At 39.6% G+C, this 19,354-nt stretch overlaps 2 protein-coding genes across 6 annotated transcripts; both read left to right on the top strand.

Moving 5' to 3' along the window:
* The first annotated feature begins 2,281 nt into the window (after positions 1 to 2,281).
* LOC135580851 (YTH domain-containing protein ECT2-like) lies at positions 2,282 to 8,712 on the top strand. 2 transcript variants are annotated; one of them, XM_065113991.1, is made up of 9 exons: positions 2,282 to 2,607; positions 3,631 to 3,695; positions 3,853 to 3,997; positions 4,085 to 4,161; positions 4,801 to 5,250; positions 5,368 to 5,901; positions 6,442 to 6,654; positions 7,159 to 7,314; positions 7,936 to 8,712. In XM_065113991.1, the coding sequence occupies exons 1-9, from the start codon at positions 2,580 to 2,582 to the stop codon at positions 8,053 to 8,055; spliced, it is 1,788 nt and encodes a 595-aa protein (XP_064970063.1). In that variant the 5' UTR covers positions 2,282 to 2,579; the 3' UTR covers positions 8,056 to 8,712. The 2 variants fall into 2 exon arrangements, with proteins under 2 accessions (XP_064970063.1, XP_064970064.1); XM_065113992.1 differs by lacking the exons at positions 2,282 to 2,607; positions 3,631 to 3,695 and having other exon boundaries at positions 3,883 to 3,997; positions 4,071 to 4,161.
* A 5,630-nt stretch (positions 8,713 to 14,342) lies between these two features.
* On the top strand, positions 14,343 to 18,939 carry LOC103989806 (uncharacterized). Of its 4 annotated transcripts, none has more exons than XM_065113980.1 (6): positions 14,343 to 14,634; positions 14,795 to 14,866; positions 15,882 to 16,454; positions 17,703 to 18,042; positions 18,131 to 18,208; positions 18,667 to 18,939. In XM_065113980.1, the coding sequence occupies exons 2-6, from the start codon at positions 14,814 to 14,816 to the stop codon at positions 18,715 to 18,717; spliced, it is 1,095 nt and encodes a 364-aa protein (XP_064970052.1). In that variant the 5' UTR covers positions 14,343 to 14,634; positions 14,795 to 14,813; the 3' UTR covers positions 18,718 to 18,939. The 4 variants fall into 4 exon arrangements, with proteins under 4 accessions (XP_064970052.1, XP_064970053.1, XP_064970055.1 ...); XM_065113981.1 differs by having other exon boundaries at positions 14,792 to 14,866; XM_065113983.1 differs by lacking the exon at positions 14,795 to 14,866 and having other exon boundaries at positions 14,344 to 14,634.
* Positions 18,940 to 19,354: the final 415 nt, after the last annotated feature.

Here is a 19,354-nt window from a genome sequence, read left to right as displayed (position 1 = left end):
TATCAATAATATTATTAATGATGGCTCGGATAAGTTTCTTCGAGAAAGTTAGAAACTTTTTATCTATAAAAAATTTAATTAACAAGTTGTATATGAAGCGAAGGTTATATAAATTATGATGGAGGATGACGAAGACTTGATAAAGCATTTGAACATATTCAAAAGAATATTTGATTAATTAAAAAATTGATAAAGAAGATAAGGTTTTATTGCTTCTTACTTCACTAGTTCACTTCTATGTCAACTTTACGATGATGATACTATGTGAAAAGGATATAGTAACTCTGAAATAAGTTAAAAAAATTTTAATGTCTTAGAAAAAAAAATATCTAACAATATGAATAATGAGACATTAGCTACTGAAGGTGAAGATCGACAAGAAGGATTCTCTGACAATGGTAGATTTTAGTATGATAAGTTAAAATCAAAAGTCAGATCATTGGATGATATTTAATGTTATATATATAAAGAGTATGAACATATATGATAATTTATATTCTAGAAAAAGATATTGACGAATACTCTCGTGTAATAGTCATACCATTTAGAAAAAATATAATAAAGACCTCAAATGATTAAAAACAAGTTGCATGTGTGGAAGATAATAGATATTTATAACAGTAAACTTTGTTCATGGTATAAAAAACAAGTGGTGATATTAATATTTTTTAGGCTCCAGATTATTGTAAGAAAAATAATTTTACTAATGGTAAAATAGTAAGATAGACGTCTCTCTTCGGAATCTAAGTAGTGTCACTGATTCAGTTCCAAATATATAGGATACATTAGGGAGATTATTGAAATTAGGTGATAAACCTTGAAGTGATTTGATTAGTATAGATTCTTCAAGCTACTGGTTCAATTCATATAGGAGGCATAAAGTAAATAAAAGTACTCACTAAGGTAAAGATTATTATAGCTAATAAATATTTTTAGAAGTCATAATTATATTTAAATTTGTTGGTAGAGTCATAATTAAATTAATACTCCTTATTGAATTATAATTTATTCTTATAAATGTATATATAAAGTTCTAAAGTTTTTACAAGAGTGAGACATAAGACACCATTGGATATTTGTAAGAATAATATTTAGGATTTCTAGATGGAGTTCTTCCCATCCATATGAGAGATGAGATGAACAAAAAAATCGTACCTGAGTCAATATAACTCAATAATCTTATAATTGATCTCACATATCACAGAGTTATTTTTTTAATCTATAAATATAGGTGAGATTTATCCAATCATATTGATTTTATATTGATTTTATGATATATTATCGATATCTAATTTTTTTTAAATTTAAAATTCTCTGTATATTTTGGGTGAAGATGCTACTTGAGCTCCTACGTCAACAACACCAATTCATCATGACAACATTTCATCAATGTCACAACGTTTTCTTGTCGATTGCTATAATTGTGATAGGCAAACCGACGCAAATAATTATTTTATATATACCCTACTCCACATTTCAAAGAATATATATATATATATATATATATATATATATATATATATATATATATATATGACGTCATATGTATTACCTGTAACGAATCTAATAGACGACTGGATACTGCGAGGATCGCGTAGCCGATCACAGCTCGACACGTTGCTGGACACGAATGCTATCTGAGCGACGTGCCTCCACGTCACCAAATCGAGCCACGACCGACCCACTCAAAGCTTCATCGTTAAGCAAAAGGCTCGACGGAGAGATTGCGTGTCGAAGGCTTCCTCCAAATCGAGCACGTGAGAGGCACCATTAATCGCCGGATTCCTATTTCTTCTTAGCGGTAACTCTAACCGGCAAAGTAATAATTAGTACAAAAGATATGTCACGAGAAATATTTTCTAATTTAATTACTAATAATATTTGTGTTACTCCCTTTTTAATTCATCAATTAATTAACTTTAAGATGGGATTCGATTCCAACGTTACGTCTTTTGGTGGAAACGCAAGTTGGCATCCTACTTTTCGGCGGTTAACCGATGCCTCCGGTTAGCTCACTGGGCGGTGATCATACTCTCCGGGATGCCATACTTGCTACGGCCGCCCCGTCACACACGCACGCACGCACGGAAATAGAACCAAGCATGAGTCTGGCGTCGGTTTCCGCACCTGTATATAGCTAACCGGAACCACCGAAAAAGACAAAGTCAACTACTCTCGATGGCTGCTATTCCGGTTTGTGATTGGTTGGATCTCTTAACTGAAACGGAACCGACGCGGCACCACAACGGCCCCTTCGACGTTTTAGCCGCCTCCGCGCACCCGTCCGGAGCCATCGGACGGACGAGAACCCACTTGCCGCCGCCGAGCATCGAGCCTCGTGGATCGCTAGATTGCATCTCCGGGGCTGTCGTGGGCGCTTCTCCGCCGTCCTTTTTCTCCGCCGCCCTGACCGGCCATCGCTCGTCGGAAGCGGCTCCGCGTTGCGGGCGACAAACGCCTCCCTTGGTCGCGGCTTGGTCGGGGTTGGTGTCTCGTGGCAGGAGGTGGACTCGGTAGCCTTCGAGCTGGAGGACAAGGAAGACGTAGGGTTCTTCTGCGGAGACTTTTGGTGCGATCTCATGGAAGCCAAGGCGAAGCCGGAGAAACGTATCCTGCGTTTCGTTTTCGGTTTTCTGATATGTTATCTCCTTGTTCTCATGGTTTTCTGGTCAGATCTATTGTATGTTCAATACTTTTTAGTCTTCTATGAAGTTTCATTTTGGGATTTGCTTTGCTTCGTAGATTCTTCGAAGATCTTAGCTTTGGGTTCAACAACATTAGGGCTCTCCCGTTTCCACTTTTTCCATCGAATTATTAGCTCGGATGATCGTTTTTTTCTTTGTTTACACCTTCTTTTTCTGATAGATCGATCATTGACTAGATCTTGTGGAACTCTCGCTGGTTTATGGTTCCTTCGGAAGGATTAAGTTGTCCTTTCCTATCCAAAAAGAAAGAACAAAAAATAGGTTAGGTTGCCCCTCGATGCACGTAACTTGGTGGATCTATTTCGTTAGTCTCTATTAAGCTTGTCTGTTCCTATCTGGGTCAAACGAGTCAAAGAATAATGGGAGTTATATCATAAAGCTTGTGGTTCGATTTTTTCCGGAGATCGTAGCTTGATCTTTCAATGTTTTGGATCTCCCGATCATCTTCTTTTTGTTATATCGGAGTGAAAATGATTGCCTATATGTTATTGTCTGTAGAAAATTTATGGTTTATTCCTAATGATTAAATTGCCTTTTCCTATCCCTTAAAAGGGGGATTAACTTGCCTTTTAGATACAAGTAACTTGACGGAGCTATTTTGTTAGGTTCTACCAGGCTTGTCCGTTCCTGGGGTCAACTGTGTTAAAGATTATGAAGAATTTTATTGTAACCCCACCGATGTAGGATGTTGACCAACGAAATATCTTGTTTTTTGAAGAATTATGTAGATCTGGCAAGTTTAAAATGGATTAACCGGCACAAATAGGACTTGTATATGGTCTCAAAGCCTTATCATTGTTTCATGATTGGGGATGGAAAACCGTGTGAGCTGATACTATACAGCCTTATTTCTTCATGTATCCATCAAGTTATCAATGTTTTACTTGCCATTCTGTATGGAAGACCTTGACTTTTCACTATCCAGCAATTGAGGATTCAATGAGGAAATTGAAGATCGATGCATCGATGAAAGTCAACAGTATCAACGTGGTATGCTATAGTTTTAAGTTGTTTGGTAATGAAATTCCGCACTTTTTGGCTTCACTTATCTTTTTCTTTTGATTTTGCCCAGCTAACTCTGGTGCTTCTATTCTAATTTAATTTTGACAAACACGATTCTGATACTTATGCTTGCTTTTCTGTTTAGTCTGGGGCACAAGGTGCAAGCCAATCTGATTCAATATCCTGCATCTCCTCAGGAGATGCAACGAGCAGCATCAAAGAAACTGAGGTGGATCAAGAGCCTTTGATGGGTGACCAGGGCATGCATTACTACGGCTACTATTATCCAGGTATGTTTTTTTAAAAACTTTTCTGGTTTGCCTAGATTTTTTTGATATGTGTATTTTGCCTTTTATCTCATAGCTAGATGGAAACAGGATCTACTGGTTTTTTGGGGGAATGGGACAATCGATTTTGTGTCCAGAGAACTGACAACTTGCAAGTTCAGCATCCTGTAAGTTTCTACTTTGAACTTTATATAAAAGCTTGGGACCAACAATAGCTTAATGTTTATATCTTTAATGCAGATATTATTCTCATTATCAGCAAAAAATGTTGCATGATGTTGCAGTTTTAAAAACATTTATCCTCCCCTAAGCTCGTGACTTTTCCTGGTTTTGTTTTATATGTCTGGGGAACTTCCTTGTGGTAAAGATGTTTCCTTTCTGTAATACCTATTGCATCTTTAAATCAGAAGGATTTAGTATTATAGAAATGTAAAGCAGCAACCTTTTTCTATACACAGTTTCCATTTCCATTTGAAGGCCATCCCACACCGCATGTCCACTAAATTGAAATGATACATCAGTTATCTCATTGTAAATCTAATGTATGTATAAAAAATAGGAAATTAAGTGAAAAAGCCTAAAGCAAAATCAGACTGTTACCACTTCTGGAGTGGCTTGGTTGTGGTTCTGTATTTTTATGGTCACCCTTAAGAGCTGTATGATATAAACTGTCTCATTACGTAAATTAATTAAGCCTCTGGCTTGTTGTTCCTTTTTTGCTGCACTTGTAGAATCACAATGATTGCACTCGGTTTAAGTTGGTTTATATATAGTGTTTACACCATCTCTTTTCCCTTTTGCTTCAGGGTATTCAAGCAGATAATGGTTCAGTTATGTACTACTTCCCAGGTTATCAAGCTGGATACACTCCTTACAGTCCACTCTTACCTGGAGCGATGTATGGTGTAGACGGACAATTCTTGAGCCAGTCATATTGTCCAAATCTAATATCCCCTCAAGCACTTGTTTCTCCAGGACCTCTTCCACAGCAAGTTGCTTATGGACCTGAGTTGGTTCCGGCATACCCATGGGACCCATCTTTTTTCTTTGCAGACGAGATTCAAGGGAGCAGATTTGCGGTGGATCCAACAAAGCCACATTATAGACCAAATCTTTCATCTGAGGGTCATACCGTTGCTCCTTCGAGAACATTTCCGGCCTCAAAATCAGCCTTGGGAACAAAAGGGTCCTCACTAGTGTCTGATATGTCACATCCTACTATGATTCATAATCAATCTCAGAAACCTACGAAGAAGGTAATACATTTTGTTTTCATATGTAGTGCATCTATTTTGTCAGACTGGCTTCTTGGCAATGTGTATTGCAAATGCTATTTGCATATTCTGAACACTCATGGACTTTAATGGTGCCAGGCTTCTGCTGCTGTTCTCTCCAACGGTTATGATCCGGTGAACAAGTTTAATGCATATGTTAACCAAGGGAAAGGTCCACTATTTTATCCGAGCAGCATCATTGACATGAAAGAAAATGGACAAAGCTGGGTTGATGATGTGAAGCTGAAAGTTAGAAATAAGCTAAATAGCTGTGGCGATCTTGACTTGCTGAATGAACAGAATCGTGGCCCCAGAACAAATGGTACCAAAAGTGCCTCTCAGGCTGATATTGATTCTCTCAAAACGCTTGATGTTAAGAATGATGGTGACAGCATTTCAGTTGCTATTATTAACAAGGATGAATACAACCGGCCTGATTTCCAGACAAAATATGAGCATGCTTTATTTTTTGTAATAAAATCATATAGTGAGGATGATATTCACAAGAGCATAAAGTATAGTGTTTGGGCTAGCACACCAAATGGGAATAAAAGGGTCGACAATGCTTTTCAAGTTGCACAAGAGAAGATGACAGAAAAGGGTGGCAACTGTCCGGTGTTTCTCTTCTTTTCTGTAAGTTGACCAACCTTTGTACAGTTAGATGTGATCTTTGATTTGCCTATAAATATTTACTGAGTGCATGTGATAATTTGCGATCCCATGCATTTTGGTCACCCATACGAGAGTACATATTACTGCACTTCTATCTGAAACATTCATGCAAATGTTTGTATTGTGACAAAAATGAATTGTCTATTGGGAAGACCTTTTGTTACTAAAAATTAAAAATAGTAATGCTAAAAATTTAAAAATGATCTTGTTTGTTTTTCAAATCTCTTCCTCGTCTCTTCTTTGCTTGTTATCCTTGCACAATTTGCATGTTTAGAAAGTAAAATTTCTGTTATTTACCAGATAGTAGATGCATATGCGGTGATTCATGACTGTGTTTATATTGTTGTATGTTTAAGTGCAACATGACTCTGACTCATAGCATTGGGGTTTCTGACATGTATTAGCAGTATTGTGTTGGCAGTGACTTTGTTCTAATGAGTCCTTAGGGAATTAAACCATAGTTTTTTATTTGCTTATATTTTTTGAAAATATGATCCTTAGGTCAACGCAAGCGGTCAGTTCTGTGGTGTAGCTGAAATGACTGGCCGAGTTGATTTCAGTAAGAATATGGACTTTTGGCAACAAGACAAGTGGAATGGATTTTTCACAGTAAAGTGGCACATAATTAAAGATGTGCCAAACCTGCAGTTCCGTCACATAATTTTGGAGAATAATGACAACAAGCCTGTTACAAACAGCAGGGACACACAAGAGGTATGCCTTTTGAAACAATTTTTTCTGTTTGATAATTATGATGCTTTTTTTACGCGCTCGAGAAAGTTCAAGTTTTCTGTATCATCCACATCTTGTCAAGCTTTCTCAAAATTTGGCCTAGAGAATTTTTGTATTTTGACTTTGGTGTCGACAAAATTGCTCAAGATTGAGAACTCATTAAAAATTAAGTTCTATGACAATTATGTGCAAATAGGGTTGAAGAAGAAACTTTATAATGTATAATTAAACATTTTGTTAAGTAAAGAGAAATGAACATTCCTATGAATCTTTCTGTTTATCGGTCTTTCATCCCTAGTCTAGTAATATTGGTTGCACTTCCAAGGTTCTTTAGAAATTTTTTGCTGATGAACTATAGCTTTGCTTTTTATGTTTAACCTTTTCTCTTTTCAACTTAACTGATTAGTTAATTGTGTCATGTGGATCATACCTCTATATGCTATCCATTATTATACATGATACTGACAGAACCTAAATCCCTGTCAGGTGAAATTTTCCCAAGGTATTGAGATGTTAAGCATTTTTAAGAGTCATTCCTCCAAAACATCTATATTGGATGATTTTGGCTTTTATGAGAATCGGCAAAAAGGAATGCAAGATAAGAGGAACAAGCCAACTACTCCACCTTTGGTGAATTCACTGGTAAATCCGTACTATTCATCTGTATCAAGGTTGTTAATTTTCAATGTTTTCATTTGCCTAAATGCTTGTTGCTTTATATCTCAGTTTTCTCTAGTGTGATTATATTTGGATTAATAAAAATTCCTTGTACAGAAATTTACAGAAAAGGTTATATTATCAAATGTCCACTTCGAGATTCTTTCTTTGGAATGTATGAGGTCACTCAGAATGAGCTATTTCAAATAGCAGTTAAACTGAGGGGATATCCCCCCTAGTCAATAAAGTTATACTAAACATAGACAATAAACTACACTAAGTAATTGAGATAATTGTTTTAGCTGTTTGATCAGTTTGTGTTAAATGCATAAGGGTAAGGCTTTATCGTTCCTATTTTAGATATATGCAAATAATTTTTTTGACATAAAGATTGATGCAGTCATTTGTAAGTCACTTATCCATGCATGATTTCTATTTTTGCGAGGCCTTCCATGTTATGTTGATAAGCGCTACTTGTGTGCCTCGTGTGCTTATCATATGGCACGTCTGTGTGCTTGTAATTCTTTTTTGGTGCAAATACTTTCCAGTAGTAAAAGTTCCCATCATTTTTACGTATATCTTATTTTCTGATACATTTTTCTTCAGCCTAAAAATGTTGAATCAACCAAAGTCCCAAGGCTAGGTGATTCAAAGTCCCAGCCGCCCGACCTTGTGTCAGTTGAGGTGAAGGAAGGACTCCAGACTGGGATTGCTTCGAGGAAGTGATCTCCTAGGAACTCAGGTGCTTATCTGAACTGGAAATCGTACAGCTGCAAGATCTGGAAGTTCACGAGATGAATTGCTGCTGCCGAAGAACACATCAATTTGGTGGGAGTTGAAGGAAAAATAAATAGTGCCAACAGTGGGAAATAAGAACAAGGGCCCATTTGGAATATCTCCCCATGAGCAATCGTACAATGATCCGGGAGAAATCAAACTGCTTTTAGCAATGTGCCAGACAGGCATTCGGGTGAACTGGAGCCCGATGATCCTGCAAACTCTGGAGGTGGAAAGACTAGGATTCTTATTTCTTCTCCGAATGTTGTTGGGCACCCCGCCCCATGTTCTTCCTCGGGGAATCGAGGAGGCCAGATTGTTGTTGGGTTGGTGGCTGTTCTCTCCCTGCAGGTTGGTAAAAGCTTTGGAGTAAAATGGGTGTATCCCAAGCTTTGCTTGGTCACCAAGTTAAGTTGTATGATCGAAACTCTAAAGAAAGAGCAAAAAATGCAAAAGAAGCTTTTAGCGCTTCTCTTCCCTTTACGCGTGTCGATGTCTGTAGTTAGTGTGATCGTTCAAGAAAAATATTGTATCATCAATAATTTCTAGCTGGAACACAAATTATGTTTGCATTATGTCATCAATATTATACCCCATCAATCATTACCCCCTTTGGTGCCCCCAAAGAATTATTGATGGCTGAGTTGAGATTGTTAAAGCGGCTCAAATCATTGTTGCTTTGGTTTCTTCCTTGGAAGGTTTGGCAAACTTGGAGGGTCTCCCTCCACATATTATAATTCGTCAGCTGTGTTGCGGTGACAATCAATATGCATGTGTATATATCTTGAGATAGATTGGTGACCCACTGCCACCATTTTCCGGAGTCTCATAATTAGGGTTCGAGTTCGACAGGGGCTGCTGTGCTGTTGTTCCATCAGCCGATGTCTTTTTTTTTATCTTCTGCTCGATCTCGATGGAGATGGCAGCCTCTTTCCTCTTGGCCTCGAGGCAAATAGAGAATAAATGATCCTTCCCTCGTCTGACAAACTCTCAACAGGGATCCTTGATCGGACGATTAAACTACGGCATGATGTGCTCATAACGTTGGTATATGTGGTAGGATGTCAACATATGACACCCACACACAGTCCGCCTGATTTGGCTCGTCTGATGAAGTCCCTAATAAACGAAACTGCTAACAGCCAATCAGACTGCTGCATATGCGTCAGATTGTATTGATTGAAATAATACACAATACTCTATATTTATACATGTTTGGAAAGGAAAATTTTTCTCAATAGAATTTTCTTGTTGAAGTTGTTATCACAAGAAATCTTGACTTTATAAAAGTTCACTCGTAATTTGGATGACGATAGTGATAGGTCGGAAATATGAGTGACACCACAATAGAACGGCACAGGCTGAGTTCCGATGGGCATCGACAACCTGCTCTTCTTCTACGACATCTCCTACCTCTCGCTCTTCGTCGCTCCTCCTCTCGTTGCAGCTTGGCTCCACACTCCTCTCATCGCGCTTCATTTTCACCATCCCTCGACCTCATCCAATATTTATTGGCAGCTCAGTCTTTCCCGTGATGAACTCATCCGATAGCCTCTTCGACGTACATTTCATCCACTTCTATTGAAAGCCTTTATTTATATCTTATTAGAAGTGGTATGATATGTTTATGGATCGATGGTGATATTGAAATGAATAATATATTAATTTTAATTTTGATGATGATATCAATTGATGAGTTTAAGTAATAAATAATATATTAAGAAAAATTAAGTATAGAATTATTTACTCGTTTACCATTGTTTATTATTTTTATTTTTTCTTGTTGAAATTCTAAGCTAATTGAATTTTACACAAAAATCAATTTAGTCAATCTTAAGATTCTAAATTATTTGGATAATTATAAATTATTTAATAAAGTCAATATAGATTTTGACTATTAGATGTATATATTGACTATTAAAAGTCAATATATACATCTCATCCACTTCTATTGGAATATCAAAAAGTCACATTTGAAAAAAGAATTGCAGCCTTTATTTATATCTTATTAGAAGTGGTATGATATGTTCATAGATGTACGGTGATATTGAAATGAATAATATATTAATTTTAATTTTGATGATGATATCAATTGATGAATTTAAGTAATAAATAATATATTAAAAAAATTAAGTATGGATGTAGATTAAAAATATTGAAGATTTTTTAATTTAATTTATACTTGTTTACCACTGTTTATTATATTTATTTTTCGAAAAATACAATTCTAAGCTAATTGAATTTTACACAAAAATCAATTTAGTCAATCTTAAGATTCTAAATTATTTGGATAATTATAAATTATTTAATAAAGTCAATATAGATTTTGACTATTAAGATTTCACTAACTTTTAGAAAAATTGGCCAAATTGTATATTAAGGAGATAGTAGACTACATGATGTGCCAAAATTATGTCAAATATCTATATGATGTGCCAAATTATTTCAAAAATATTTATATAAATTTTAGCATTGCGTTTCATGCATCAATAGATGATCAACTAGAAATAATTATATAACTTATTATGAGATTTTTTGGATTAAAATAAAATCTTTGGAGGAATTTGTTCATAATAACAATAATATATATTAGAGAAGTATTAGAATGATCTCATCATACATGAAATAAATATATTTCGATGATAATTAATGAAAGAAAGTATTTGAGATTTGACATAATTGAAGCCATATTTGAAAGATTAAATTGATTAGAAATACATACTTGTAATTCATGATAGACAAAAGGAAATTTACGGTGATAATAAGAGATATGAATCAAACTCTATCTTAAAATTTGAGTATATATATATGTATATTCTTTTATATTTTAAAATTTTAAATATCGTAATATATTTTACATGTTAATGTTGAAGAAATATATTTAGGATCATTATGAAGTAATTAAATTAGAAACAACAAAACCTAAAAAAAAAAATACCATATGATGAATGACCTATCCATATTGTTCATATCTTGCGTGTAGTAAAATCATAATAAGAAAAAAAGATATATTTAAAAACTTATAGATATCCTTGAATAATCTTCGGATTCATACATGTCAAAATACGAAAGACTAAGTTTTTGTCCGGGCGATATGTAATATCATATATTCTACCTATCAATCTATATATAATTATGATTTTTATGAAGAATTTATATATATAAATAAAAATCCTAAGAAAGAAAATTATTTACTTTGTAATGAAGCATCATAGTGCAAAAATAATTGTTCTATGTGAACACAATATAAATGACTCGAGCGGATATTTCATATCATAAGAATGTATTCTTTGCATTATCTAATCTTATTCAAAATATCATAAGAGTAAATAGATTTTTTTATATGATTTATAATTTGATAGATATTTTGAATTTATGGCCATTCATACGTTTTAAATTAGAGTTTCTGACAAGAATTGGATTGAATTTTGTATGATCTTATAAGACCACAAATTATACGATATTGACTAACGGATTAATATATAATTGATCGAATTTTTGCAGTATATTATTAATTAGAGAGAGAGAGAGAGAGAGAGAGAGAGAGAGAGAGAGAGAGAGAGAGAGAGAGATAAGATCCGCGCATCAAGCCGAAGTCTGCGGCCTTAAGATTGGCTTGCGACAGCAACCAAAACCATAGAGGGAAGGAATAAGAAGAGCACACAAGTGGTCTCTTTCTTCTCTTCAATTCCCTCCCCTTAATCCATATCCGATGGAAAACTTGTCGCTTAAGCAACCCCATCACTCCCACCTCGACGAAGAAAGAGGAGGCGATGACACAGACACAGCCCTCGAAGGTTGAGCTGCTTCCCTTCGATCGTCACTGACACAGCCCTCTTCCTCGGACCTGCTAAATGGGGTGAAATATTGGCAGCAAAATATGTCGTTACGTACATACTTTTGGATCTCTTCCGTAATTGACTCAATCAGTCCACAAAATCTCACTAAACCTACTTCTCATCTACCACTCATCTTTAAGATCAGTTAAAAGAGCTGGATCAACATCTCGGGGACATGAAATCTGACAGCGTCATGAACGAACGTGATGCTAACTTTGATGTTCAATGATTCAGACGACTCATCACATCCTAGTAATTTTCCGGCATAGGGTGGTCTTAAACCGAGCTGGCACTGACGAGGCAAAACAACCAAAGTTGGCGTCGGTAGGTGGCAGGTGGCGGTGGCTGGGCAGGAGCAACTGATGGTCATACGAGCAACAATGCCATGGCCTTCATGGTTGTTAATCGTTGAACATCGCATGCATTCATTCATTCATTCAGCCCAGGCGTACCACTCATCGTCTCTCTTCCTCCGCATCGAATCCTGCTGTCGTATGATGTCATAGGCTCTATGCTTACTCATCATGCGTTAGCAATGCCCATGGCATGGACTGTACCTTGCGCCAGAAGCTGTGCTGACATGGCGCACGCCGAGCGACATGATCCGCCACATGCAACCCATGATACTTACTGCGCTCTCCAACTTCCTCGCAAGGACTCTCTACGGATAGCGTGGAGAGTCGTATACAAGAAGGCTCGAAACACTTTGACGTCCTCAAGTCTCTCCCGCGGATAGGAACGAGGATTCCTCCACCGCGTGCGGCCAAAACGTGCAGCGGAGGAGTAGATGTTGAGGTGTGCAACGACGGTGCTCCCAATGCACCAAGATGGCCTCCGTTTCCGCAATCTTCGTTCCCATGTTTGACGGAGAGTCCAACGTCGTCGAGAATCCCCTCCCTGCTGCCGCGTTTTAACGGAGATCCATCCACACCCTAACCAGTAGGCTTACTGAGACTTGATGAATTAGCTAATTTCATGTCCCGTGATCTGAAGCACCATTTCCACGGCTAATGATGATTCCATAGAGACCACCATCGTGTATTCCTAATGGAAGATATCTTCTTCTTCCTCCAAAGGCAATACTAGTTGGATCTCACACACACCCATCCTACGGACCTCATGAGTGAGGTGGACATGATGTCAGTGCCATCGTCACTAAAATTTTCATCACAAACTTGATCACAGGTGGGAGTCTCGGCCACGCTTTTGTAAGCGGCTCTCGCCTTTCTCGCACGCGTGGACTCCACACGTGCATATTAGCGAGAAAATTCTTGCTGAAAGTTCTTGGGTACGCCATACATGGAGAAATTTCATGGGAAATCATAACGTGGTTGTTGGATCAAGTATCACGGGACGTTGAATCATTATCGGACGGCGTAGGCGCTGCTGCGTGGCTCCCCACCACCCCAAAATGGGAGCCTCGCTTCACGGGGACCCGCGCATCTCAACAAACCCTCCATTGGCGAGCGTGCATGTGCGGAGTGGGTGGGAAAAGGTGCGCAACGTGGGACAGCTACTTGTGGTGTACCGCCGGAGCAGTGCAAACTAAATGGATCGTCCCAAAAACCGCCCTCCGTTTTGATCGCTTGCGGTCTCCGCTGACACGCAGCCCATTGGTTTCTATTCCTGCCCAGAAACCTGTTTTCGATTGGAACCGTCCATTTTCACCTGTGATGGACATCGACCGTGTTTAGGTGCACGCAGAGGATTTCCATAAATTGATGGGTCAATCATCCCATCAGACGCATCAGATCCTGACGAGTGGCTTTGAGATTCACGGGGGCCCATATCTCTTCTAAAATGCCGAGCGATCAACGTAACTTGTAAATCCATGTCATTAAGGAAATTCAAATTACTGTTTTGGCAAAGTTTACTAACCTGCTTTGTGATTCGTGCTCCGAAATCTAATGCTTTAAACATTGTGGCAGAGAATGCGCCGTTTATGTTACAAACAAACACGAGATCAGCTGAACGAGTAGTATATGACTGGCTATTTCTTTTATGTACTGCACCTTTAGACCATAGAAGCCCAATCAGGCTAGCACGTTTTCTCAAGTAAATCATAGCCGTCTACGGTTCATGCGGGACTGTCTCTAGTGTGGACAACACGGACGGCGTGGTCGGGAGAGGGATCCGTGATCGGAGACAATGGACGGTGGATCATTGAGATCGCATACATGAGATTCTACGGGTAGGCAGTAACTACTGTCGGAACTTGAGGAACCCGCAACACGAAGACTCTTGGACTTTTAGTGGCGCAAAAGCCCTCATATAGTTCATTTATTTACGATTTGGTCCCACGCTGGTGGGCAAGTCCGAAATTAGATGCGCGATGAAGGGGTATTATAGGAAGTTACGGTTCGGCGAAGCCGCTATTTTAACCCAATTCTTCTTCATCGTCTTCGCTGCCCTCTACCCCTTCCCCCTATCCTCTCTGCATCTTTCTCATCGTCTTCCAAAGCGACGCCTTGCCATCGTCCTCTCCTTTTCTCTCGATAGAATTTGCTTCCACTAACATTTGCGGCATAAAACTTCGCTCTGAGGGCAGAAGAGAGATATAGAGGCGCCGAGGACTGTGCTTCCGGCGAGGGAAGCCATCGATCGATGCGCTGCGCTAATCCTGAGAAGGCTATATGCAATATTGACTACTAACTGCTCGTTGATTCCACTCGTCATTGGAAATGATGAGGTTTGCTCCAATCTCTGCTTTTCACCACCTCTATCTCTTCTGCTCTCTATTTGCGTCGGTACGTGGTGGTTTGATGTTGATCTCCTAATTCTGAAGTCTTTGTTCCGAGGTCTCGTCCCTTGAGATCGAAAATTTGCAATTTTCTTTTTTCTACAAGGAGATCCTGAAGGAGGAAGGCGATGCAGGTGAAGAGCGCTTCTCCGGCTGGAGATTGTGCCTTTTCTGCCGGCGGGTATCTGCCCGACGATTGCTTCTTTCGGCTTCCGGAACGGAGAGACCGTGGGTTCACAGCCCATCTTCTTTCTCCGGGCTCGGTGATTCGCCCTTCCTACGGTTCATCACCGTTTTCGGTTTCGTTGTCGATGATTCGAAGCTTTCTATTCCGCGGTGCCTTTGACAGCCTTGTTTGCAAGATTTTTCAGTGCCTTAGGAGAATAATCGTGCTTTTTCTAACTAATTGGCATTCTCCAGTTTGAACTATTGCCATGTTCTGGTAATCTGGTCATATTTTGGAACGAATCCTCTCGATATTTCTTGTTCTCATGATCGAATACTGGATATTTCTGGGAACCGTTGTGTTCGAATTGCTTCGCTTCTCTCTCCTTGGTCTCCGGCATCTTATTTAGGCGTATTTTTGTGGTGAGGAATCGCAACGTTGATCGCCAATTCTTTTCGATCTACAGCTATTCCTTCCCGATTCTTTCTTTCTACTGTTGTCCTACCGTGCCGAAGTTTCTTTCCCTGGAATTGGCGGAAGGCTTCGCCTTTAAGTCAGGCCGATTTGTTAGATCTAGGCTTCATCAGTACCCTGATGAGATTTCTTCCCTCTAATCGGTTACGATAGAGTTCTAAGAAGAGGATTGTTTCTCATGGTGATATGTTTCGCAGTTTTCCTTCTGATCTGCTCTTTAATGTTGCGGCTACAGTTTTGAAGAAGACGAAGATCTTCTTTCTTTTTGTTTCACCATTCTTCTGGATTTGGTACAAATGCTTTCCTTTCCCTTGGGATTACTCTGAAAACAAAGAGTTAAGAAAACAAATTTCTAGTTCTTCGTTCGTTTGATTCTGAGATAAAGTTGCATTATAGAATGGTTTCGATGTTTACCTTCGGCAAGGACAATTTTTGTTGCCAAAACTTTGAGTTTTTGTATACAGTTCGGATTCGTTGTGGTCATATGATATGTTCCATTGAGATTTTAAGATATGAAGCAATCGCTGACCTCAATTTCGCCATATATGTTTCACAGATACCAGAGAGTAAGCCCAGATATCCTTCCTCTCAGCCATGGAAGGAAACCCATCCTCAATAGAGCATGGAAAGATGAGACTGCGGACCATAGCAGCCGAAACGCAACTCATTTCCCCTGCGAAGGTAAACCCGTAAGAGCGAGATCGGTGTTGGGAACTGCTGATCCATCCCCAACTCGAGAACACCAACTGCCTCGCATCTCATTCCCCTCGGATTCCCCTTCCGCACTGGCCGCCTCCGACATCCAACCTCTACTCTCTGCCCCAGTCTCCTTCACCGCCTTCCCGGCGCCGTCGAAGTCTCAGAGCCGCCACCATGAGATCATCAACGGGGTGGACGGCGGCGGCGACGTCATCCTGCAGTGGGGTCACAACAAGAGAACCCGAGCGCCGAGGGCGGAGTGCCGGGCGTCGGGCGACGCCGCCTCCGCCCACTCGCGGCAGATGCTCAAGATCCCGCGCAGATCGACGGCGGGGATGGCTCCTCCGCCTTCTGGCGGTTCGTACGCCAGGGGAGCCAATCTGAGGACGTCTGTGGTGGTCCGTGACGCTGCTGCCCCTCTCGTCAGCAGGCACGCCCCTATCTCTCCCATCTCCACTCCCATTCTCTCCTTGTTATTTTTCCCTCAGTTTTTTTTATTTTCACGGTGGTTTTGCTATTTTCCTGCCTTTGTTGTGTCTTTTTTTTTTTTGGTTTTTGTACTCAGAAAAAAATTTCCCTGGATTTTTAATTTCACTTGTTATTTATTCTCTTACATATGTCAGGATAATGGAAACCGGAATTTTCGTCTTCTCGCCCGGTCTTTTGGTCTTGTGTCTTTGACAGTTTTAATGGTTTAGTCGATCTCTGTTTCCTCGTAATAAAAGGGTTAAACATATTTGTATAGGCTGGTTAAGCGGTAGAGAGTGGAAGTGGTGGGGTATGTGCGATGATGACGATGGAGCTGATGTAAGGTTGTGATAGTGTTTTCGAGATTAGTTGGTTTCTCTTTTGCATGTGATGGTCTTGTAGATCTCTTTTGGTATGTTATTTCTGTAGGTTATGATTATATGGGTGACATTTTTTTCTTTTATTTCATCTCAACAGATAAAACATATTTACTTGACAAGAAATCTGAGATTGATCCATGAGATTAGACTAAAACAGAATAGTGTATATTAATGAACAATCTATTGTGGACTTTGTAAAAGATCAGATTAGTGAGAAAATAGTTGAGATGGTGTTAATATATTTATCTTTAAATATTAATCACTTAAAGATTGATGACAGATGAAAAAGAGATTTGATCACTTTTATGTAATCAGTCATATTATTGTTAATGTTAATGTTGAGATGGAATAGTTTTCACATGTGATGTGGAATTGTTGCCTGTGTGGCACTTCAACTGGAAAACCTTATCGAGGATGACTGGATCTGCGGGTCTCATCAGATATGCAAGACACTAAATCATCATGTTAACCCCTGTAATCACCCCTGCTAGTTATGCTTTCATTTTGTTTTATTCTACTACTGTTTCTTTTCTTTAATCAGCAACACTTCTCCGTTTTTGGTTTGTTTTTCTTTTATGTTTTTGGATAATTTGTTGTTTTCTTTCAGCTCCTGCGATGTGTCTGCCTCATAAGAACTACGGCTTTCGCCTTGGTTTGAGGCGCTAAACAGCATCCAGCAAACCGCTGCGTGGCTATAAATACAACCTTCCGCAATTATCTTTTTCTTTCCTTTGTATTAGTTTGCAACCCCCTCCACCCACCCACCTTTTCTTGTTGTTGTTTGTTGTTACCTTCTGACCCAACTCTTCCTCTTTTCTGGCCATGATCAGGGGCGTGGAAGAGCGATCAGGCGGCCCAACTCGATCCGAGAAGCGATCGCCCTCGTCCCTGCCGGAAAAGGCCCAGAAGAACCCCACCAACGGCGCAGCGGACGGCCACATGAACCCCCCGGAGTCGAAGCTGGCATCGGACCAGGATACGGGCGGCAGCGGCAGCGCCCCTCCGCTGGTCGCGATCGGGGAGAGGCTGAACCTGGATCAGTTCGAGTGGCCCAAGATTTGCATATCCCTCTCCCGCAAGGAGAAGGAGGACGACTTCTTGGCCATGAAGGGCACCAAGCTTCCCCAGAGACCCAAAAAGAGGGCTAAGAACATCGATAAGAATCTCCAGGTTCACAATCACTAACCCTCGATCCATCGTAATCCTTTTCATCACTTGTTGTTTTACAAAATAATATATGCATTTTTTGTGTGTGTAGTATTGTTTTCCTGGAATGTGGCTTTCGGATCTGACGAGAGGACGGTATGAAGTGAGGGAGAAGAAGTGCGTAAGGAAGGTATAACGCAAATCCCCGGATCGTGCTTTCGCTCTCTTTTCCCCCATCAAATCTCCCCTGACAAATAAATTACTCGTTTATATTTATTTACTTTCACTGCTAATATTGACCTGTTGCCAGCTCTGTCATATGCTTTTCTTCCCCTGGAACCTTTTCCTCGATGCCCCTCCTTCGTCATGTCTCCATTCGACATGATGGTTGTCGAATTCATTATGACCGAGAAGGTCGATCATACAATGTGCATGTACGAATTGAATTCCATGCCTTGGCCCTCGGGGGTGGGGGCTTAAATTAATTTGGTCGCCTTCTCCCTGTCACGTGGGCCCCTGATGTTGACTATGGTCCCAATTTCTCGTTCCCTCGTCCTTAATTCTTTATCTGCCCCTTTTTCAAATTGGGGCCGTGCGTTTTACTCTCTGCGATACATGTTAATTCGTTGTACCCGCTGCTTTCTGCAGAAGCGCAGGGGATTGAAGGGGATGGAGAGCATGGACAGCGATTCCGAGTGATCACAATGGAAATAAGTTCCAGATCGCATTAATCTCTTAAAGATCCCCCTTCGGCGTGGTGTTCTTTCCAGTTTCTTTTTTCCTTCTTTTCTTTTCCCTTAGTGTTCCTGACCTTGCCATCCTCCTATCTCTTGTACAGATCTCCAATTTCCATTAACGGGGAAGTTTTTTCAATCGAAGACTGTACGGTTCTAATGTTACATGATTTTTTCTGTTTCTCAAGCCTCGTATTTCTGCCCTTTTTTTTTTTTTCTTCTTTTCTTTTTCATACTACAGTACCAATAAACATGAATTTTCTATTATCGAATCTTTTCAGTTGAATCATAAGTAATTAAAAATAGTTTAATATATTGGAGGAGACGGGGTCCATCCTCACATGGCCCACCGCCAGGAGAAATAGAACGCGCGGTCCTGTATCGCACTTACTTCCCTTTGCGACAAATACCTATACCACGTAAAACAGGTACACAGCACCAACAGTCCAATATCGTACGCTTCGACGAGTCGTATGCGTTAAACAAACACAAGTCATGTAGTACATAGAACTTGTTATTGTTTAACGCACTTTTCTAACCAGCCCAAGTTGGGATCCGGATATTCGTAGGTGAGGTTGACATGTGGGAAGGACGAGAGATTT

Source organism: Musa acuminata, chromosome BXJ2-6, assembly GCF_036884655.1.
Source record: "Musa acuminata AAA Group cultivar baxijiao chromosome BXJ2-6, Cavendish_Baxijiao_AAA, whole genome shotgun sequence".
Lineage (NCBI taxonomy): Eukaryota > Viridiplantae > Streptophyta > Magnoliopsida > Zingiberales > Musaceae > Musa > Musa acuminata.
This window is presented reverse-complemented; position numbering and strand designations above follow the sequence as displayed.